At 47.6% G+C, this 24246-nt stretch overlaps 1 protein-coding gene across 4 annotated transcripts in view; it reads left to right on the top strand.

The window, feature by feature from the left end:
• The window catches only part of MYRIP (myosin VIIA and Rab interacting protein), a 238878-nt gene that overhangs the window by 170105 nt on the left and 44527 nt on the right, over positions 1-24246 (top strand). For all 4 annotated transcript variants that reach the window (XM_011357403.2, XM_023529072.1, XM_023529073.1 and 1 more), the window contains 3 exons: positions 1188-1331; positions 12575-12719; positions 17339-17976. In XM_011357403.2, the coding sequence (XP_011355705.1) occupies positions 1188-1331; positions 12575-12719; positions 17339-17976 (927 nt within the window). The remainder of the gene's footprint in view (positions 1-1187; positions 1332-12574; positions 12720-17338; positions 17977-24246) is intronic.

The following is a 24246-nucleotide window of genomic DNA, read 5'->3' as shown; positions in this document are numbered from 1 at the left end:
CCCGTGTTGTTCCAGGGTCGACTGTATGTTCTCCCTGTCCTGGAGGAATGCACAGTCACACACCAAAGAGCAGTGTACACGGAGTGTTGGACCAACTCAGTCTTCTTTTTTGGTCACACTAATTCGTGTCCCTTCTATATTGCCACATACAGTCACCCCACCCAAATACCCCCAAATGTCTCATTCAATCACAGTTCAAAGTACATTTAATCCAGATTCAGATCCTTTTAAGTCGGAGACGTATCAGCTAAGCAAACAAGTCACCCGCCCCCACATACCCAACATATAACGCTGGGACACAGACAGAAAAGCAGCACTATCCCTCCCACCTGCACAGGTGGGAGGCACCTGGTCCACAGCAATTCTGAAATCCCACTGGGCACATGGGGCCCAGTCCCCACTCCGGAAATGGTGGCCATACCTTGAGTAGGCCCCGGTCTGTCGCTGGGCATGGCACCTTAGTTCATGGCTCTCCTTGGCTCTCAGCCTTCCTCTTCCTCATCCCATCTGACCTAACATGGCATTGGTGAATGTCCCCACCTTGGTGGCTCAGCTTTTTTCTCAGCTGCTTTCTGCCTATAGGAAGTTCGGAGCCCAGAGACCTTTGTACAGAGGGACTCATTAAATCCAAATGACTGTGCCTAACGTAGCAAGTGGTACAGGAAGCTGAGGCCATCTCTGAGGACTTTTGGCATCTGCCCCCTTCATAGGCCTTCCCGATGCTTCCTGAAATCATTATAGCCAGAGACTCTGGATTGGAGATCCAGCTCCACTGTTCATGAGCTGTGCAGAGGTTAACTGATAACTTAACCTCTCTGAGCCTATTTCCTCATCTGTAAAATGGGGACAGTTATAATATAGAGCCCTTAGAATTATTTTGAGGATTAAGCGAGGTAAAGAATCTAGCTGCCTAAATCCACAGTCTGGCATTTGGTTGGCACTTAATAAATGGAAGAAGTCATTTGCATCTTAAAATGATTATTTGCGAACTGTAGAGTGCTGTAGCATGCTCAAGGCGGTAGCTGTACTCTTTTATCGTAAGGCGGGTCTGAAACAGGCTGGCATTCTGCTGAAACTAAGCTCTTACATGGCTAAAAGAAAAATCCCAAAGCTGGTCCCAGTTACTCCACACAGCTTCCAGAGTCTCTCCAATAACTGGCCCCCTGTGTCACCTGCCTCCTCCCCAGATCATAAGGAAACAGAAGAGCAGAAGTGAGCAGCAAATGGGCGAAGAGCCGGGGTGGTCACAGCCCCAGAGCTGCAGCGCGAAGGCGGCCGACGAGGGGACCACGGCCTCCGCAGGAGGCCACCGAGCTTCCAGCACCTTCTGGGTGAGTCTCTAGGCAAGACCACTCCCCGCCGCCCCCATGCCTGACGCAGGTGTGTGTCCTTCACGCTCGCCTCACAGAAGTGGGGACACCAGACTTAACCATCTGTGGCTGACGCACGCGCCCAGCAGACCACACCGAGTTCTCACGGGGCAGGTGGGCAAGAGGAAAGCTGAGGAAGAGTGCGCGTGTGCCTGGGCGCCGGGAGGGGTGAGGTAGGAGAGAGAGAATAACCACAAATGGCCCACGGAAGAATGTGGAGGTGGCTTTTTACGCAGACACCAACTTGGGAAAAATAAAGATGTCCGTAGGCATTTTTGTAAATTCATTCTGGAAAGAGTTGTACTGAGTCCCGTGGGATTAAAAAAAAGAAAGAAAAAGCTTTGTCAGGGAGATCGCTTGCTTTTCTGAAAGTGAGACGTGACAGCGAGAGAATTGCCACTGCCGTGTGAGTCACCAAAATGGTCACATCTAGACAGAGTCAGGAAGTCGTGCTGTGGATCTTAGGCTTCGTGTCTGTCAGCCTAAAATTAAGCCACAGAGCACAGCGGCCTTCCTGTGACCAGGGGTCTGGGCCTGCTCATGTGTGCAGTAGATTCGCCAACCCCATAAAATCTTTGTGACCTGTTGTGTCAGCCACCCCAGCAGAGGATGTGCGGAGTGCCGGGAGCTGGGCCTTCTCTGCAGAGATTCAGCAAGAGATGGAGAGACTGGATGGCAGGAGGGTCTGGATGGCAGGGCTTGTGTTCTGTCAGCTGTCGGTCCCCATGGTCATAGCACCGGAAAGAGTAACACACGGGTGCAATTGAAAACTGGAAAAGTCAGATGGGGGAGAGCAAGGCCAAGTGTTTACCCTGCTCCTCCCAGAGCGGGGGTTCATCCCCTACCCGGACAGAGTTTAAAAGGGCGTGCAGAGCTGCCACGCGTTCCGGAAGTGATGGTCAGTAGCCTCACCTGCATAATCTCTCCCCATGTCCTCGCCAGCTGCCAGACGCGTGGGGGTGACAAGGAATATCTCTGTGGCTTTATCCGAGATTTAACTTCATTGATTTATTGGCAGAACCTTCCCTTGTCAACATACTGTCAGCTTATTTTACTGCCGTTGTCATGTGCTCCAGCATCAAGGGGAACAAAGAGGACTCATCCCTGCCCTCCGGGGCTTTATAATCTGATCAGCAGAACGGGAGAGGATAAGATAGGATGGGTACCAGGCAGTTCACAGTGGCTCTCAGTGGAAAGGTCGAGTCTAGAAATGGAACTGGCATTCAGAAAAGGGAGAGGCCCCTCTGGCGGGTGGGGGGAGTGGGCGACGCATATGACGTTCAAATAGCCTGTTATTCAGATTGTTCACTAACTCAGACCTGCCCTCCAGGGCTCAGGCTACATGTGTGGCATCACCCTGTGTTTGGAGAGGCTTTCTGAAATATTTTCTGCAAACCTAAAGAGTTGAGCTTGGGAGTCTCTAGAAGGTGAAAACCTCAAAGCACCCCAGACTTGGCCATGAGCCTAGGGATCAAAGTCAAGTTCAAGGAGCTTGGGTTGTGCGTCTGGCACTTCTGAGCATGGGATTTTGGATTTGCCCTTACCTATGACCTTGAACACCTGTTTAGTTCCCGTCTGTAAAATGGGGATGATAGGAGCTGCCCCACAGGATGGCTCTGAGGGACCCTCATGCATGACACGGCCCTTCCTGAGCTCCTGTGTGCACGGCGCTGCACTCAGGGCTGCAGAGACGGGGGGTCCTGCAGATCCCGTGGACTCCGCCATGACCTAGTGACGGGACCCACCGCAGACCCGAAAGCCACAGAGAAACACAGGCGCATATCCCGGCCATCATTGTCCGGAGGAACCAAGAGGGTGGAGGGGAGAGAGTACTGGGGCAGGTGGAAGTGCGGTCGCGGGAGCAGGCGGGGGAAGCCTCCCCGAGGAGATGAGAGGTGTGGGAGCAGTGAGGGGGAGAGTATCCCCACCGAGGGAGCCTGCGCGGAGGCTCCGCGCAGGAAGCTACGAGCATGCTCAGTGCATAGACTAGCGATCGTAGGTCTGGAGAACGGTGACTAAATGAGAAGTGGATGCTGGCCACTTTGCACATAGGAGTCACCCCCTAAATGATAGCTATGGTTGTGATTATCATTACCTTATTTCTGCATTTCACAGTCAAGGCCACTGTGTCGTCAAGGTACCCCTGTGAGTTAGGAGATGACTCCCGCCGTGTTTTGCTCAGCTCGGCTCCAGGCGCAGACAGCAGGCGCTGTCCCTGTGTCACTGACCCGCCTGCTCTCGTTCACAGGCCACCCCGTCCCCCTGCCATCCAGGCCCCACTCCCCTTCCTCCCACACACAGTCGGAGGGCCTCATCTCGCTCCTCGCCCACTGTCTCAGTTCACAGTGGACGTCTGGCCGCTCACTGCATCCCCGTCCTCCTCTTCACCCATCGGAGGCTGGAAGCTCCTTGCCTGACCCTGTCCTGCTCCCCCATGCACTGACGGGACCTCACTCCCCAGAAACACCCTCTCCCGAGGTGTCCTGTTCACATCAGCTGGCTGCAGCTCTGCGCAGTAACTGAAGTTCTCATGCAAACTCCATGAACAAAGAGGCACGGGAGTCCACGGAAAACTTGACTGATGATAGCAATCGTAGAGGGATTCCTCAGAAATAACGTGACCGGGACCTTCTTTTATATAAATTTTATATGCACACATATTATTTCATTAGATCCACGTGAGAACACCCTATATTATCCCCATGTTACAGAGGAATAAACCGAGGCCTAGCTAGTCTGGGCCGCTGGACCTGAGTGACGGGGCCAGGACTAGAACCCAGGTCTCCTGACTCCGGGTATTTCCTACATTCTGCTGTCTCCCGTGTCACTGGATATGAAGTACCCACTTTCCCATCAGATGTTCACCTGGTCTCCTCGTCTGTCTATGGCTAACCCTGGACATGGTGTCCCTGCCACCATATAGAGACCGGAAACACTCTGTGTGTGTCCTGGAGACGCGGGACAGTGGGCTCCGGCACCGCGAGGCACAGCAGTGGGCATGGCAGCGACTTCTGCTGCAGGCTCCCCTCCCACAGCGGGACCTCGGAGGCCTTCATCCACACTCAGCCAAGCTCTGGCCTAAAGCTGCTTAAGATAAAGCTGCTTAAGGTGGCACTTCCCAAGGGGACCTCGCACTCAGCCCCTTAGCTCACTGGGGAGACTCCAGTCTGCCTAGGACTGAGTCACAGCCGTGGGCTGTCTTCACTGAGGAAGATGTTTAGAGGCGGAAGTCAGAGGCACACAGGATTCCCGTTCGGGTTGCTAAAACAAATTTCTCTCAGGGTTTTCTTTTCTCGTCAGAAACATGTCTTGCCAAACGCCTGCTTCCCACACGGCAGGATCTTCACGGTGGCTTCAACACCGATGTAGACAGAGCTGATGCATTTCTTCCATTTTTTTTTTTTTTTTTCCTGGCGCGAATAGCAGAATTTGATTTATTTCTAGATTTGGGTATAGAATAAGGCCTAATGGAAGTCTCTCTCTGGTCCTAAAGTATCCTCAAATCTCTGATAAACAGAGCTATGCTAGCCATGTCTGCTTCCTTGGGCCCCAGTCCACCTTTGTGGGACGGGGTGGGAGGGAACGTGGAGGTTGTCGTTTGTAAAAAAGCCCATAAAGGACATTGATACACCCCTTGGGTAAGCGTATTTCCTGCCATGACACTTCCACCCCCAGATCCTGTGGCCTGGCAGGGAGTGTGGGCACCTTACCAAAGGGACAAGATCCTTAGTTGGTTCCTGTCACTACAACCTTCATCCTTGACTTGGATGTTTAACCAAGGAGGTCCCCTCCTATCCTGTCCCTGTGAGTTCTCCCCAGGCCGTGATTAGCAATATGTAAACAGCATATTTTTCTCAACAATATCAGTCAGGAGACGTGACTGCTTTGTCTTTCTCCATCCACACTTGGACTCATTAGAACTGCCCCCAAACAAAGCAGCCTGAATATGGGAATAAAGAGAAATCCATTGTCTAGCTGGGTCTCTAGCACAGTTTGCCCCTTTGAGCAGCTAATCTTAATAGATCATGTGTGTTCTGGCCTTGGCCCAGCTCTCACAAGCCTAACTTCCCTTGGCCAAGACCCCTAGCCCTTCCCTCCAAGCTTGGAGTGTTTGGTGGGCATTCTGCAGATACAGGTTTGATGGCAGAATGTGCTGATTTGGTCACGGCCAGGACTTGGTTCCCAGGATGCCCATGGAGGAAGGAGTAGATCGACGAAGGTCCTAGCAAAACACCAGGCTTCACACCCTGGTGGTAAATGACCATTTTTAGCTCTTGCGTTGGTTTAAAGACAAGCACTGAGATTAGAGCTTTTAAAACATCATCTAGAAGGAGAGCTCGTACCTCACCCAGTGATAAGGTAAGTGATAAGAATCCAGGGATTCCTGATTGGTGGTCTTTTTGAAAGGCTTACACCAGTTCTAGCTGTGCTGGGGACAAGGAGGCCAGCACACCTCCACCGTTTAGTTCCTGTCCCGTTAGTCTCTAACCACCCACATCTAACAGACCGACAGGACAAACCGAGGTGATAACCCTCAGCCCCTGCACTGACCACCCCAGGAAGATGAGCCATAGACAGACACCCCGAGGGCGAAGTATCTGGACCCCTCTCGACCTTCACCCATCATGTCTCCTCCCTTCCTCAGTTCGTCCTTGTCTCTGTCCTGTCTCCCTCCTCTCTTGCCTTCAAACTTCCATGTAACGTCACTCTCTAGGTCTTGACCCCGGGACAGACACCAGCCTAACTTTCCTTGGCCAGGACCCCTAACCCTTCCCTCTAACCAGCACCACAGCAAGGCCAGCCTGGGACCCTCGAGAGGTGGCCCATTTAGTCGGCAAGGGTCAGCTTCCTCAAGTGCACCACGCGGGGTGGCTGGGCACACTGCCCATCCACGTGGGCTAAGCCGACGCTTTATCCTAGCAACTGATCATAGTCTGTGATGATGGAGCCTGTGCTGGGACCAGATCCAGGATCTGAGAAGGACTGACCCTTGCCAGGGCCACCGTATGGTACAGTTCCAGGAGCCCTGCTCATCTGGAATACAATGTGAGTGGTACCCCATGGGTCGTGCAGCTCGGTGAGCAGCTCTAGCTGCTGACGAGGCCCATGTGGGGAGGGGACAGGAAAAGCCATCGGTTAAGGAGCGGGCACCCTGTTTGCCCATCGCATGCTACTCCTTTTAATCCCGCCACGAGGCAGAGATGCAGATATTTTCGGACCCGTTTTATAGAAGAGGAAACAGAGGCTGAAGCTTTAACATGACTTCAGGTCACACGTCTGTTGGCTGGGCATCGAATACCTATTTCCTGCTCCAGAGCCGCTATCTAGCTTCTTCTTCTATGAAATGAGATTGGTGGACTCGGCGGTCACTAAGATCCCTTTCAGCTGGAGGTTCTAGGGCTACGCTGTCCAATACAGTGGCCACAAGACACTGGTGACTATTTAAATTAATTAAAAATTAAATAAGATTAAAAACCCAGTTCTTCAGTCACACTAGGCACATTTCAGATGCTCGACAGTGCCTGTGGCTGGTGGCTGCTCCTTTGGACAGTGCTGATATGGACCATTTCCATCCTCCCAGGAAGGTATTGCACAGCGCTGGCTGGTCTCGGGTTTAGATAAAGAAGTGATAAACAGAGGAAGATAAAGGAGAAATGCCTAGACATGAGGCAGCAGGCCAAGTCTCAGTTCTTGGGGACTTCATGGAAGGTGGCTGTCCCGTCTCTCCATAAGCTGTTTTCACCCTGGATGCAATTCTGCATCACCCGCCCGAGCCCCCCTCCAGGTTTCTGAAGCAGAGCCTGAGCATCCGTCTACCAACCAAAAGCTAGGTGATGCCAACAGGCTGCAGGTTCAAGGATGGCGTCTTTACGATGCCACAGGGAGGCTCCCTGACTTACAGGCCTTGGGGGGCCCTCAACTGTGGCCTCCTGGCCGTGCTTCCTCCTTTATCCTCAGATCCCCAACATCCTGGGCACCTCTGGCTCAGGGACCGACCGTGCCAAATCCCAGAATGCTGCAGACCACACTCCTTGGGCTTCACTGCAAAACCCAAACTTAATTCATTCTCCTGGAGCCAGGATTTCTCATCTGTTCTCTTGAAAGAAAGTTCGGTGTGATTGTTTTTTTTTTTTTTAATTTCCTCTGGTTATTGTGTGGGGCTCTTGCCAACAGGGGTGTCAGAACAATCCGGCTTTCAGAGCCCTAAGATGTAATATCCTAAAAGGCACTAGCGCAGGGGTTACACTTCATTTAATGCCCGTCTTTGGGGCGCATGTATATAAAAAAGGCGTCTCCATAATAACATGGCGATCCCATAGATAGAAATAACGCTGGCAGTGGGGGCCAGGCAGTTGTGATGTGCCGATGACTAAGACGTGTCTCTGCCCGACTCTCTCTCTTTCTCCCTCTCTCTCCCTTCTGTCCCTTTCTATTTTCCTCAGACTTTTTCTCTTTGTGTCTCTATCATTTTCTCCCTGACATGCTTTCTCTCCTTTGACTGGCTGTAGTATATAGACCTAAAGTATTTTCTTCTTATTGTTATAATCATTGGATGGAATTTAATGGCTATGCCTGTCTCTACAAATACAAAGCAAAGCTATGTGCCTCAGTTGTTGATTCAGCTGACCACTATTTTCGGTCTCAAACCCTTGATGCTAAAAGCATTGTCTCCCTGTTTTCCGTTGTGGGCTCCTTGACAGCAAAGACTATTTCTAAGCCATGATCGGTGCCTCGGGGGGCCTGCCCTGTTGACCATGATGATAATTATAGCAATCAAAGCAACAATATACCGTTATGAGACACATAGGTAGAACATGCCGCTGCTGCCCATCCAGGGGATGCAGAGACAAAAGGTGCAGTTGACCTTGAAAAGCATGATTTCGAATGGCAAAGGTCCACTTATACATAGACTTTTTTCAGTAAATACTGTAAATGTCTTTTATGATTTTCTTAAAAACATCTTCTCTAGTTTATTATACAAATACAGTATACAATACATAGAACATACAAAGTATGTGTCAGTTGGCTGTTTATGACATCGGTAAGGCTTCCACAGTCTACCATAGGCTCTGAGAAGTTAAGTTTTGGAAGAGCCCAAAGTGGGACAGGGGTTTTCAGTTGCACAGGAGTTGGTGTCCCTGATTGTTCAAGGGTCAAGTGTCTAACGGCGTTAACTGATGATCACCCTGTGTGTTTCGCCTAGAGCTCCAGAGGGCAGGGCCTGCTGGGCTGGAGCGTGACAGCCTGGCGTGTGTTGTTCCTTTTCTTTCAGCAAAGGCTGAGGCCGAACACAGGGTATGGCAGAGCATGGCCCGAGAGCCAGACAGACCTGAGCACAATCCCTGCCTCTGCCCTCTGACCACCCACGTGCCTTGGGCAAGTTCTTCAACTTTGCCTGAGTTTACTCACGTGCACCCAATCAGACAGAGAATGGACATGTTGCACTGGCTCACCTATAAAGCTTACTAAATGCTCTTATTTTGACTAATAGTCATTGAGTGTTTTCTGTGTGCCGGGAAATATACTGATCCCTTTTCTTGAGGAAACTGAGGCTTAGAACAGTTAAAGTTTCTGCAGGATGCCACATAGCAAGAAGAGGAGCTGGCATTGACTCACTACCTAACACACCACCCTCGTTAGTCAGTGCTGAAAGAGTTAAGAGGCAGGGCCCGTTTGCAAGCTCGAATTCTCAAGTCCATCTCTGCGAGGCTTTGCTGCGTGACGGTCCTGCACCCGTGGGTTCCATCATCCATTCCCAGCCTTCCTCCCTTGCATAGACCTGCAGACACTGTAACTCAGGCCAGCCCTTCCCGACATCACCAGCCCTGCTTCTTCCTTGGACCCTAGGGTGGGCAAGAGGAAGGGAAGAAAAGCAGATGCTGGGGGTGGGAAAGAAAAGGGGGACACAGACGGCCCAGCCAGCATTATGAGCAAATAAATTACTCAAGTAATCCTGTCACTTCCCAGGAGGTTAAACTGGTGAGTAAAAGCATTGCTGTGGCGCCATCTACTGGGCAGTGTGTTTGTTGTAACGAATTTGTGGTGAACGAGGCCTGGGTCTCAAGAGCAGCTTTTTTCCCTGCTGGCTGAAGACTGTGGGCCAGTGGTGTCCTGAGACCTGCTGGAGACAGTTCTTTGGGGCTTTTGTGATGATCAGAGTATAGGTTTTTTTCTATTATGAAACAATGGCTTGCCAGAAATAGAAGCCCAGCAACCCCAACTCTCTCATAAAGAACGGAGACCCTATCTTCCCTATTGGGATGTGAGAGGGACTTTTCACGTCTTGGTCTTGGCTTTTGTACATTGGAGTGCGCTTTTGTCCCATAAAAATGGACCCCAGCCACCTCCAATAGACACATGTGTATGTGCCTAAAATACCATTTGAGCCACGACAAAATGAAACATTAAATATTATTTTCCCTTTTTACTTAAAAAAAACTTTTTTCTAAATACTGTGACATTGCCCTGTTATTTGTAAAAACTATTTCCCCCCTTTTAAAAGATGCATTTAGTGATTTACAGTGAGAAGCTTAGAGAAAGAACAAGGAAGTTTAAGGTATAGAAAATGGCTCATGTGTGGCTGCAAAAATACTGCACTCGGCAATAGGCTGTCAGCGCCATAAGGCCAGACCTGTGTCTTACAAATATATTCAGTCACAAACATGGGACTGAGGACCATACCCGAAAGACTGTCCCTGCCTTGAGGATCTCACGGTCTGCGGAAGAGTCAACGAGTTGGTGTGTGACTGTCACTGAGTATGGGAGGAGTAACTGGGAAGGGAGGGCTTCTGTCCAGTCCACGTGGGAAGAGTGTCAAGGTTATGTCCCCTGAAGACATGGAGGACTGCTGTACTCAGGGGGACTGCCGTAGAAGGATTTTTTTTCCCTTCGTTTTTTAAGAACTTCACTTGTCAATTGACCGTCAGCCTTGATCTGTCCTCTCGGATAACTACTTATCATCTGTCCAGGGTTTAGCGAAATCCTAGATGGTTCCCTGAATACCCAACCCCATGAAAACCTTGGCTGTTCAGGACCCTAGGGACAGAATCAGTGCTTGCCGGACCCTGGGAAAGAAGGAAGTAACATCAGGCTGCAAGCCACTTTTGTGTGTTTGTGTGTGTGAGCTTGGCTCTTTTCCAAGTAAGACCTTGCCTTCCACGATGTAAGTGAGGATGAGGGTGGACTTCTCATTTCTTTCTCTTGCTCGTTAATTTTATCTAAGAAATTAGTAAAGAAAAAAAAAACGGATATTTCTGAAAACCCACCCTGCAGCTAGCTCATCCCAAATCCCATTCATTCTGCAGCAAACATTCATTTATTCCCAGTTCTGTATCAGTTACTGAACCAGAGGCTGCGGATGTCGCTGTCAATAGGCCCTTGACTGCCCTCAGTCTCTCAGTCTCATGGGGACACCAGGCAAGAGATGGATGATTACAGTAGAATGCAGTACAGCGTCGGTAAGCATAGAGGAAGCCAGGGACCCCAGCCCAGCTTGGGGAAGGGGGCATCCACAGACCATGGCCTGTCCAAACTGAATATACACAGAATCTTATCCAATTGATAAGATGAGGCAAGCTCATCCACTCCGGGCCTTGTTGACCTGTGACGCTGCGTTGAAAAGCAGGTCTGGGAGTCCCCCATGCTCTCTTCTGTCATCGGAGAGATGAGAGGCAGGTTATGACCCTGGGTACACAGTTTAGGGGTTCCATATTCTGCAGACCCACCTTCCCCCTAGACTGGCCCCAGGGTCCGCTGGCGGGAAATAGAAGAGGTTGCCAAAGACTCTGAACCAGAACTGGCCTGCGCCACCCTCTCTAGCAAGGTGTGCCAGGTGCCTAAATTTGAGAGCTCCCAGGCCCTGGCTGCAATGATGGGGATGCTGGACCTTGGTCCTCCACTGTGTCTGTCTTTTCTTAGATGGGCTAACGGTCCTTCAGGGCAAGGCTACTGAGTGCATCGACCTCTCCCCAAACTCCAGTCATAAAGCTCAGTGTCGCCACCCAAATCTCCCAGTGCTGGCGGACGCTATTTTTCTTAGTTATTCTCAAACAGCTTTCTAACACTTTCACTTGCTATGCGTTTATTGTGTGCAGGGCAAAGTTAAGTGTCCACATCCCTCAAGAAATTAAGTCACTTGGCCAAGGTGTTAGGGCAGAGGTGGTGGTGGAGCCCAGGTTCAGCTGACTCCCGAGTCCAGCTCCGACCACCCCAGGCCCTCTGCCCACAGCTCTCCGAAGACGCTCTCCTTTTGCCTCCTGTTCTTAGCACCTGTGGTAGGAAAGAAAGAAAGCTACCCAGATGAGCAGACATTTCCCTGGAAGCGAAGGCAGTGGAGCTGTTGGCGCTGAGGCCTGCCAGCAGGTGGAGACAGACCGTGTAGGGGACGGATCGTGAGCTAGAGACAGGCACTTCGTTTCTTATTGTGGTCACAGATGCTTCCGGTGGCTTTGCCCTTTCCCTTCTCAGCTTCTCAATACAAAAAGAACAAAATGAATTGCCAAAAAAAGATAATTCCTTCACTAAATGACAAAGGAAAACATTGATCTCTTTCTGTTTGATTAAATTCTTTATATATAACATTCGAACTTGGAATTCTCTATAGATAATATTTGTGATGTGTGTCTATATATATATAATACATTGTAAATATGTTTGTCAGTCGTTTAAAATCCCAGTTCTCCCATTTCTCCTTAGGTTGGAGTTTATTTTCCTTTCTTTAATTCAGCCACTGAATGGGAGCATGTTGCAATAGTTCTAGGCTTGTGGACTGACCATACTTGGCTCACTTTCCTATTGTAGTACTTACATTGTGCTTACTGTTGACACTGCTGAAACTCAGGTTTGGAGTCTTTGAGGGGAAGATGCTTGCATTTCTTATCACACATAGTTGTCTCTAAGAAAGAGCAGCTAGGGAGAATGGTTGGATAAGCAGGAGCCTAATGAGCGCTGGCTCTGTCTGGTTCCATTACATCTCCAACGCTTTCTAGGAGGCCTGGCTGGTGTGCAATGGAATAAACTGGAACCGTTTGTACCATTATGTGGCATTATACACTGATCCGCAGCTTTTAAGCCTGAACATGAGAAAAGCCTGTACTGTCAGACGTGCCTCTCCGTGCTGTGCAGTGTCAGCCACAAAGCTGAAGGCTTCCTCCCGCTGACCGTGCCCTGTAAGGTCACCCCCTTCTCCTCTTCTCTCTCCGCAGTCTGCGTTCTCCCTCACCAGAGGAGGGGCTCCGAAGACCTCATCGCTGGAGGCAGCATCCAGGCAGCCGGGGAACCAGGCACAGCAGCCCAGGGAGGAATCGGCATTGCCCAGCTGGACGAGCGTGGACAGGCTGGACGACACAGGTAACTGGTTTAAGCAGCGTCTGCTTGGTTTGTGGGTTTCAAAAGTGCGGTTTGGAGGTTTCTCGGCGACCATGTGGCCGCTCAGCTCTTCCTCCCATCAGTCGGATTGTGTGTGTCTGTTTGAGGCAGCCGAGCTGCTGAGTACACGATGCATAACATGGTCATGTTTTCCTGCTGGGACCAGAGGGACCATGGTCGGCTGCACACTCAGCTGCACAGCCCACTTCAGATGCCTGGAGAATGGCCAGAGACCAGGACCAGGGCCCAGTCTGTGGAGTAGGGGGATGTGTCTGTATGGCCAGGAACACTAATCCCACCTGGCAGGGTCTGGCAGTGTTCAGAGCGGTTTGGTCCCGGCATTGGTCTGGTTGTAAGAGCATCCTTTCCGAAACCTGAAATCTTTGTCAGAGTAACACTTGCTGCTGTGACAAGTAAACCGAACATTTAGGTGGTTTAACCCAATCGTTTTACTTCTCATCACATAACAGTGTCCTGCTGCGGGAGGCCCTCGGAGGCTGAGGCTGCGTCTGCCTTGTCTCTGCTGTCCTCTAGGGCCTTCTAGAGCCCCGTGCTGGGTCATTCACATCCAGCCAGCAGATGGAGGAAGAGAAAATGGAAAAGTCAGTGCACTTGCTTCCTAATCACCTCATCAGCGAAAAGGCACACACAGCACTTTCACACTTTCACACTCCCTGCCTGGGCAAGAACTAGTCACATGGCCCCACCTCGATGCAGAGGAGTCTGGGAAATGTGGTCCACCTGGGCAGCCGTGTCCCAGCAACACAGCTCTGCCACGAAAGGAGAAAGGCACATGAGTTTTCCCCCGCCCCGCCGGAGAATGGCGTTGCTGTTTCCTCTTCCTGCTCCTTCTCCTAGAATATCCTGCCTCTACCTAGGGCAGTTGAACACACCTCTCAGAGACGCCTCAACATCTCCGACACACGGTCCTTTATAAAGCTGTCACCATGATATCCCTCACAACTAAGCTGAGTCATGTCCCCACAGTCACACACCAGAAGGCTGCCAGATGCTTGGAGCCACATGGGTCATGGCGAGGGCTGTGAAGTCCCCGTGCCCAGGCCACGTAGGTCTCCTGTGCCCCACAGGTCAGTTCCTTCCTCACCTAGATACACATACTTATAATAGAAACTAGGCATGTTTGTCCTCACAAGAAGAAACCATTAAAAATGTTTTCAACCCATGTTATCTGTCAGATGTAGACCCCTTTACTCATCAACAAAAACAATAAATTAGTAGCATAGTACTCATGTTAGAAATATACTTTTAAAGATTGTACTATGACTTCTATTCTGTAAGGGAAAAGATTTAACTAACAGCTATATAAATATAGTCTATTGTTGTCGTGCAAAGAATTAAAAAACATTAAATATTTTTAAGTCATTCTAAAGATTTTCCAAAAGAGATCATTTTCATTTTAACCTTTTAGTACCTACCGGTAGAAACTGCAGAAATTCTATGAGTACATGAAATTTCCTTTATTTATATCATTTTTGTTTTGATTTTAAGTGTATTTTTCCTTTCTAAGTATGCTTTTCTTTTCCCGCTGCTGCCCAGCATATCCATATTCATTCATTCATTCATTCATTCATTCAATTTTTTTCTCTTTCACCATGGATTGAAAATTCTCACAGAGAAGGGACTGTTAGATTCCCTAGGACATATGAAAATGTCCTAGAATAGATCTTTAATAAACAATAATAACTACCTTTTAAAAATCACTTTACAATGTACAGAGTCCATCTGTGGGCACTATTTTCTTTACTCCTCCAACAGCATTACTAAGCGCTGTCGTCATCTTGTGTGGCAGATAAAAATCTTGAGGGACAGTGAGGGCAAGTGACTTGTCCAAGATCCCACAGCTGGTGAGGGCATATCTGGTCCTCAGACGCAAACACCATGACTCCAATTCGCAGGCTTTTTCAACTCATGCATGATAATAAGTGTCTCTCCACCATAAAAACAACAGCAAAAACAGCATTTCAGAATTCAAACTTACAACCTGATAAACTTAAAGAATATTAGAAAAACTTCTAAAAGACACTCCATTGCACACAACAGTCCCCCACTGAATTATGAGCATCCTAAATAAATTTGCAGAGGATTTCAGTTTTCAAAACATGATTTCGTGTTCAATCTTCTGTAAAATAAGGCACCCATGTGAAATTAAATTTAAAAAAATAATAATAAAAGCACTTACCTAGAAAACTGCTGGTTTTTCTGAGGAATACTCGGCCCTCGGCATGCTGAAATGTTCAGGCCAAGCCCAGAGGTCCTGACAGACGTCTGATACACTTAGCAGGAAGCAGATTACTCCTAGGGGCCGTGGCTCAGTCATAGCAGAGCAGAAATGTAGAACGGAGAAGGCCCGGAGGTGCAGGTCCCCTTAGAAGGTTAATGTCCACTGAGCTATTTTCAGCAGTTCTGTTTATACCTCCAGAGCCTGCTAGTCTACAGTTGGGTCAGCTGAAGGAGCCCAGTGGGCTGAGGAAACCACAGCAGCTCCCCTCAGTCTTGACAGCATGTACGGCAGCTAATGGATTCCCCCAAAACACATTTTCACTTTGTAGACCTTGACTGAGCACCTAAGGCATGCACAGCTGAGAAATAAAGACCAGGGGACAGTCCCTGTGCTTGAGTTATTGTCTGCACGATCACGAAAGAGTGAGAGTGTGGAGGAAGGGGCGGATGGAGGGAGCAGAGTCCCTGGGGGCTATTCTCGGGGAACAGAGAATGTGGTATGGGAGCCCAGGTGCAGCTTTGGGCAGTTCCGAGGAAGCAGCTTGACAGCCAAGGTTTTCATAGGGTTGGGTATCCATGGAGCCATCTGCGCTTTCTCTGAGATAGAAGTTGGCCAACTTCTAGCTTTTCCCAGTGGAACACGGCAACCTGGGATTGTAAAACGCAGGAGAGAGGGGCCAGCAGTGGGCAGAGTCCCACCCCATCATGTAGTGGGTGTTGGAAGTGGGTCGAGGTCAATCCCAGAGCCAAGCACACAGTGACATTATTAGCAGCCTTCCCACTGAGAGCCCCCTGCAGCCCCTGGGAGCCTGCGTTCATTAACGAGGAGTTAAAATTACTTTTAAAGATTCTTTTAAAAGTTTGGACCTTGCCTCAATGGCCTACCAGAGCAGAGCCAAGGCCCCTGCAGGCCGCAAGCCCAGAAGCTGGCATCATAGGGAATGATGTCCTCCAAAGCCACAGGGGCCCTCATCACTCATCCCCAGGGAGTCCTATAAGATTCCTAATTAAAACGGCTTCTATTGGCACCTGCTGTGCCGGCCAGAGGCCACAGGGCTGGACCAGGCACCCATAGCTGAAGGAGAAGCATGACATCTTACATCCCCAGGCACGTGGGCAGAAAATGTTTCCTATTTGCCTTCAGCAAAAACAAGACAGCAACTTTTACCTGTAGCATGCTGGTCAAGTCTTGGGGCCCCAGCAGATGCTCTGGGTAGAGCTGAGCCCAGTTTAGGCCAATCCAGACCATGACCACAGACTGGAAGTGGCCCAGCCTGCCCCTGCACAGGATTTACAGCTGGCCAAGGGCTTCCACGGCACAGACTGTAACCAGGAGCTGCCTCAGAGTTGGATAGAGATGCAGCCTGTCTCAACTGGACCAGTTACAGACTCTGTGACCTTTGACAAGTTATTTAACTTCACTTATCTTTGTTCCCTCATCTGTAAAATGAGATTAGAATACCAACCTCTTTCTGCCCCAAGCCCTTTCCAGAATGCGGCATGTGCCTTGGGTTGAAAATAAGCTGAACGGGAAAAAACTGTTATTCCTCCCCTACTCACACAGAACACTTCTGTCACCAGTGTGCGGGGCTTTTCCCACACTGCTGATTATCGGACACCGGCTGGGTGTCCTGCAGTTCAGTTCAGTTCAGTTCTGACGCTTCTTAGCTGGGGTCAAAGACCAAATACTAGCAGGAAACAGGAACTGAGATCTGTGTATGTGCGTGTTCATATATACACACAAACACACACATACATACACACATACATACATACACACACATACATACATACATACATACACACATACATACATACATCATTATTTCAGGCATGCCCTGTCATGAGGCTGTGGTGAGTGTGTTTATAAAAGTGCCAAGGACAGGGTGTGTTAACCTGTAAGATAGGCTGGGGCAGGTGATGGAGTCATCTCCCACTCAATGAGAGGAAACTGAGGATCTAAGAGACAAAACCGTGGCCCAAGTTCAAAGAGCCAGAACCTGAGGCTGCCAACAGCAGCCCTCTCCTCTCTCCTTCTGCACCCGAGCCAGCCTAGGACAGGAGTGGGTCAGTTAGTTCTCTGGAGACTGAGGTGACCAACTACCTAGGTAGACATTAAATCGAAACCAGACCTCCAAGTTCCTCTCCACCTGTGAACAGTGGGGCCCTGTGAGACCTCAGAGGACTCTTCAGGGACCTTTAAAGCTGCCATCCAATTAGGTGTGCCCCCCTGGACTTCCTAGAGTCAACTGCTCCCCAAGTCCCCCAGGAACCAGTCGTGGGGAAGGGACAGGTGGCAACTCACCTTGCTCTAAGGTGGTAACGGCTCTCCTTGATTTCTCTCTCCTTCCCACCTGCAGACCTGGCCCCAGTATTGCAGAGCCCTGATGGGAACTGGGTGGCCCTGAAGGATGGCACGCTGCCCCCAACCCGCCTGCTGGCCAAACCTAAGAGTGGCACGTTTCAGGCTCTGGAGGTGGCCTCCAGCGTGACATCTGCCTACGATGAGATGGGCTCCGACAGTGAAGAGGACTTTGACTGGAGCGAGGCTTTGAGCACTCTGTGCCCGCGGCCCCGGGGCCTGACCCGGAAGCCCCAGCCTCAGCTCACGCAGGCCCAAGGCTCGGACCAAGGTCCCCTGGCCATCTCTGCCTCTTCCAGGCTCTCCCCCTACCCCGAGGCCATGTGCTCTGACTCGGAGACCTCCTCAGCAGGCTCTTCTCGGGAAGCCGGGCATCGGGCCAGACTGTCTTGGGTGCAGAGGAAGGCCCCCAGGAACCCTGTGGCTGAGAAGATGCGCCTACAGGGAGAGCTGGACGTGAACTTCAACCTCCAGGCAGCCGGCAGGGAGACCTCAGACAGCAGCGAGCCTGAGGAAGCCCCTCATGCTGCGGACCGGAGGGCCAGGAGGTGGAGAAGGGCCCGAGTGGGCTCAGAGGAGCCAAGCAAGGAACCACCTTCCCCCGACGCCCATTCCCAGGATCTGGACACACATCAGGTAATAAAGTGGGTACACGCAAGCACACACTTCTTTTCCAGTGGGATGTGCCCTCCTCCAGGCATGAGTGCCATAGAGTCCTGAGTTAGAAACCACAGACCCAGAGTCTCATCTTGGTTTTTGCTGCGAAGTAGCTGGGTGACCTAGACAGATCACATCAGCTCTCTGGGGCTCGACGTCCTCCTCTCGGAAATGAGAGCTTAGAGTTTAAAGTGGGTTTGCAAAGTGTGGCCCCCAGACCAGCAGCTTCAGCATCACCAGGGAACTTGTCAGAAATGCAGGTTCTTAGGCCTCACCCCAGACCTGCTGAATCAGAAACTCTGGGGATAAGTGTAATCATCTGTTGTGACGAGCTCTCCTGGAGATTCTGCTGTGCATCAAAAGTTCAGGACCACTGGCTTGGAGTTAAGTGCCTAGGGTCTGGAATCAGCCTGCCTGGGTTCAGACAAGGCAAGGCATCCCTTTAGGCCTCAGCATCCTCATCTGTAAAGTGAGGATAATATTATAACCCACTTCAAAGAATGGTTGAGATGAGTGAATACAATAACATTTATAAAGAGCTGAGCTCTGATCGGGACACAGGGCTCAGTCAATGTTATTTCAATATGATGAGTCAGGACTCAGTTTCCTAACATTCTGTGATTCTTTAGTCTACATCACACTTCTCAGAATCCTTAGTGGCTCCGCCCACCCTCTTAGAGAATATGATTAAAGGTATAGACAGTCTTCCTAGAAAAATGCACACACACACACACACACACACACATACTCACACTCTCACACCATTTTGCTTACAATTTTAGGAGTTTATCAACCGGATTAATTTTATGTCCTCTAAATCGTTCCCAGCTCTTTGCCCATATGTCCTCTTCCTGGCAAAGGGCTGCGATCACCATGGACTGCGTTTCGAACTTTGTGGAACCCACTCCGGCCTTCCCATAGCAATATTTTCTAAACTCCTGAGCGACACACGTAGCCAGGAAAGTTTAAATGGCCTGACATAAGCAATGCGTTGCAGTATTTGAAACTGAAAGTCTTGTGGACGATATGGTTACGTTGCCTCCGCCTTCTGTAGAGGAATCATCATCATCACTTGCATTGCGATCAACTTGACTTTTTACACTTCTGGAGAAGCCACACTCCCTCCTGGAACGTCACTGCCTCTTCAGCAGTACCCCACTGCCATGCCCTGCGTTCTTAGTTTGGGTTCCACGAAAAGCAGGTCGTGAGTCAAGGATTTGAATGTGGGTTTGTGTGGGAGGAGATCCCGGGAAGCCCACGAGTGAGACAGGAGAGTGAGGAAAGCCAGTTAAGGCACACAGTAGGCAACGAGGGCAATCCCACCCGGGACCCTCTGAGAAGCCATGTGGATCACAGCTCAGGGTTCTCCCACTAGAAGACAGGAAGCAGTTACCAAAGTCTCCCATGTCCCATCGGTGGAGCGTGGTCCCATGCAGGGTGGGTATCAACTCCATATACAGCCAGGCTGGCGTGGGTGGTGCCTGAGAAATCTCTCAGATGGAAAAGAAGAGAGAGACCTGGGCCCAAGGTGAGAAACTGTCAGTGGAGCAGAAACCGTCGCCCACAGCTGAGGGCAACTTGTGTAGATTCAGGGGGACACAGGCTGGGGACGTCACCAGCATGTGCTGCAGTGACTTTCATTAATGTGCCAGCCAGATCCCTAATTGTGGGGCCCCCACGAAGGTAGTTGTAGATGTAGAGTTCCTCGGGTCACAGAATTTGACATCAGTCCTACCTGACCTGTTAATGTATTGCCTAGAAAAAGTCCTTTATTTGGTCTGAGCTCTCATTTTCTCCTCCGTCAAACGAGATCATTACAAATCTGCCTCCTGGGATTGTTGTGACCGTAGAGTAGGAATGTAGAGTTCTGTTCAACTGTGAATCATTGCCATCCAGCCCAAGGGGCCATGGTTTTCTAGAGACTCTGGGGAACTTTCCTCAGGGATATTCTTGAGGATTGTCTGCTGAGTCACTCACAGGTATAAAATGCCACATATCCACCACAACTATATACCTGAAACTTCCTGTTTATTCTGAAGTGGCTTGATAGTTGTCTTGTGGTGTTAATCTTTCCAAGGCATTAATAGGGAGGAGGCAAGGGCCAGCAGAAAGGAGCTGGGACTAGTGTTGTCAGCATTCCCGCCGCAACCCATCTTACCCACGCAGGGTCCTCTCCTCCCCGCTAGGTGGCGATGATGTTGCACTTCAGGAACTTACCATTTCTGGCTCTTCTGGTCCTCCCTTCTGCTTAATTTACTAGGGCAGTTCTTTTCTCAAAAGAAAAGAAAAGGAACAACAACAACAACAACAAAAACATATATATATGTGTATATATATATATACCAATATATATGTATAATATAAATATATTAAAACATACAGATATAATTTCCCTTAACCACAACTCTAAATCCTTGTCATCTCCTCCAAAATGACAACAGCCGTGTTTGTGCATTCATATATGTATAATGCGTTTAGAAATATAGTTTTGTAAATGTATCTGTTTTAGGAAAATCAGCATCTTACTCTCCATATTCTTCTCCTCTTTCTCTTAACAATGAGTGATAGAGATGTCAGCGCACACAAAACTACGCATAGTACCTGCAAAAGATTGCATCACGTGGTCCCCAGGAAGAGCACAGGAGTGGGGGCAATCCATCCAGGGTGCAAGCAGTACGGGTGCATTGCCCGTAGAGAATTTTTAAACAAAATAAACCTAATAAAGATTCAGGTTTTTTATTATCACTTTGCACCATGCAGGGAAAATTCTAAGCAATGCTAGTGATAAAAGACTTTTCCCCGTTGGGACAGGCTGCTCCCAAGGGGTGCCCAACTCCTCCGTGATGAGGAGCAGTCAACAATCAATAGTTCCCATAATGATAGATATTTAAGACTTTTCAGTGGTCGATGTTATAAACAATACTGCAGAGAATATCATTGTGCAAGCCTCTTTATACAAGTATAGGAAGTAGAATTGCTGAGGAAGCATATATAGATCTTTAATTTTAATGCATACTTGCCAAATTAAGGTCCCTAAACATCATAGCAATTTACATTGCCATAGAACTGCATATATTGTCAGCGATACTTAGTGCTCTCGGTCTGTTAAATTCTTGCCTACTTTATGTGAGGAAGAAATATATTTCTTTATAGTTAACATTTTCATAGGTACTCCTGAGGTTAAGTATTTTTTCCTATATTTAAAGCTATTTGTATTTTTTCTTCTGTGGAAGACACATTTATATACTTCTACTATTACTTTATTGGACCTTTTGCCTTTTTCTTATTGATTTTTAAAACTTCGTTTTATTTTCTAATTATATTGTAGATTTTAGTTTTTTTTATGGTTATACATTGAAAATATTCTCCCCTAGGCTATGACTTTTCCCTTAACTTTATATTTTATATACAGAAATTTTCGTTACTAATAATTTATCAATTATTTTGTTAATAATAATTTATCAATTATTTCCTTTTTTATTTTGTACTTTGTTTAAAAAGGCTTTTAATCCCCGAGGTTATAAGACTATTTTCCTACTTTTTTCCCCTAATACTTTGTAGTTTCATATTTTACATTTAGCCCTTTAGTCCATCTGTACTTTGCTCATCTGGATGATATAAGATCTAACCTTATTTTTTTCAAATTAAATTTTTGTTACCAACTCATTTCTAAATAATTCATCCAACATCTACTGGCTTCAGATGCCCCTTTAACATATATTAACCTTTATTTCCATGAGCCTGTTTTTTTTTTACTCTGTTTTGTTCATTGATCCAGAAGTTTCATCCATGTACAAATACAACTTTATTTTTATTATCATAACTTTATAATGTATTTTGGGATAGTCTTCCCTTCACTGTTGTTTTTGTTAATGAGATTTTATGAAAGTATCTTGACTTTTTTCAACCCTTTGCTCATATAAATTATTTTCTTAAATCTGCTCAAGTCACAAAAAAAATCTTTTTTTTTGTCTTGCTTGGACTACTTCGAATATATTTATCCATTTAGGAATGATTTATCTCTTTATGCTATCGAGCCTTCCCACGAGGGCATCATACTTGTCTCCATTTATTTACTTTCAGTAAAGTTTTATAGATTTTTTTTTCCAATCTCTTATTCTCGTGAAGTAATTTTTAAGTATCTTATATATTTTGTTGATACTGTGAATGAGATCATGAGACCTTTTTGTCTATTACATGTTCTCATTGGGTTTTGCTGGTGTAGAGAACACAACTGATTTTATGTTTATGTTGTACAACTTAGCACCTTAATAGATTCTCTTATTAATTCTAATAGTCTTTCAAATGATTCCCTTACCTTACTCTTCCAGGTAGATAATGATATTGTCTATAAGTAATGACGGTTTTGTCTTTTCCTTTCCATTATTTATACTTCTCTACCTTGCTCATCGTGTGGCACTGGTGATGACCTGTGCTACACTGTGAAGTGGCAGTGAGACCTGGCACCCTGAGTTTGCCTTGCCGCTGTCCTTCGTCACCTGCTTCTAGTATCTCGCCATTAAGCGTGACGCCTCCTCTAAGTGTAGTAAAGATTATCAAAATAAAGAAGCGTCTGTCTGTTCCTAGCTTCCTAAACAATTTATATCAGGGATGTGAGTTTTATTTTAACAACCGCTTTTTGGCGTCTATCGAGATGATCGTGTGGTTTTCCTTCTATAATCTGTTAATGTCACAAATCGCATTGATTTTTTTTTTTTAATTCTGAGTCATCTTTTCATTTGATATATAAATCTTATCGGATTGTGATTTCTTTCTATAAAAACTGGTTCCTATTTATGGGTATACATTTTTATGCTATCTTGTTCAGTTTTGATATCCGGCTATATTAATGAACTGGAAAGGATTTCTCTCTTTTTTTTTTTTTTTACTATTGTCTAGAACGCTTTATATGACTTGATAATTTTCTGAAAGTTTGGAAATATTCACTTATAAAGCTATTTAAGTCTGCCCCTTCTAAGAGAGGGACCTGGGTAGCTTTATAGGTAAATTTTATATATGAAATATCTCATATATTAGAATCCGTAGTAAAATGTGTGTGATATCGTTAAGCTCACTTTTGCTTTTTTGTTCTGTAGTATTTTTCCCTCGGTTCGTGTTAGCCTTTTCTCTTAGTCATTCTTGAATGAGGATAACACTCTCCCCATCCTGTTGCCAGTATCTAGCATACTCCAGTCATTTCCCCATTTCATCTCTGCTAGTTTAAGACGGTAGTTTTTCCCTACTCTCATTTCCTTGCTCTGTATGTCTTAGAACAGATGGCGAAGAACCTAGCTACAGTACTGAATACGCATATGTCGACTAAGTGGATGAATGGAAAACAATGAAAACCACTGTACACGTCTACATGGTTTTTATAGTCTCCATCCTAGGGCTTTACATTTCATGTCCACACCTCCTAGGATGTAGCTTGGCACCATAGCTAGTTCTTCCCTCTACCCACTTGCATGTTTTTGGGGGAATACATTTTCTAAGTGGCCATAAAACAGGTCAGGATGAAGGGGGATTTGAGATTAGGGTTTATCTTTGGATGCTTAAAAAGCTACCATAGAAGACTCGGGAGTTGTGTTTTCGTTTGTTTTATTTTGCTTTGCAATGAGCATTTATCTGACATTCTGGACCAAGGTTTGAGGTTGGGAGGATATTGGTGGGGAGAGTCAACAGTTGTTCTGGCTACAGCAGCTTCTTTGAATAATGTCATTTCGTTATGATGTTGATGAGAATTTAAAAAGTCAATTCCCAGGCAGGGCCGCTGTCTGTGTGGAGTGTACATGTTCTCCCCATGTCTGTTTGGGTTTTCTCCAGGGACCCTGATTTTCTCTCACATCCCAAAGATGTGCATTTGAGGTGAATAGACGTGTCCACATTGTCCCTGCTGGGTGAGTGTGGGGGTGTGTATGAGTGAGCCCTATGGTGGAAGGATGTCCTGTCCAGGGTGGGCTCCCCGCCGTACCCACCCCCCCACCCCAGCTGCTGGGATAGGCCCTGGCCTGCTGCCAACCTCAACTAGAATAAGTAGATTGGAAAATAGTTGTCTTGTTTTTATTCATCTTTCTTAAATATATGTATAGCGCACATTAATTTCAGTGTTTACTATTAAAAGTGTTTTGGGTATTTCTTTGGTGATGTTTTTGTAACCAGAAATATGCCGTAAGAACTTATCTCTTATTTAGGTCAATTAGCCTGTGATTAAATTGGTTTCATTATACATCATTTTGCTGAAAGCCCCAG

The sequence above is a fragment of the Pteropus vampyrus genome, unplaced genomic scaffold, assembly GCF_000151845.1.
Source record: "Pteropus vampyrus isolate Shadow unplaced genomic scaffold, Pvam_2.0 Scaffold35, whole genome shotgun sequence".
NCBI lineage: Eukaryota > Metazoa > Chordata > Mammalia > Chiroptera > Pteropodidae > Pteropus > Pteropus vampyrus.
Note: the sequence above shows the minus strand (reverse complement) of the source record. Positions and strands in the feature narration are given on the sequence as shown.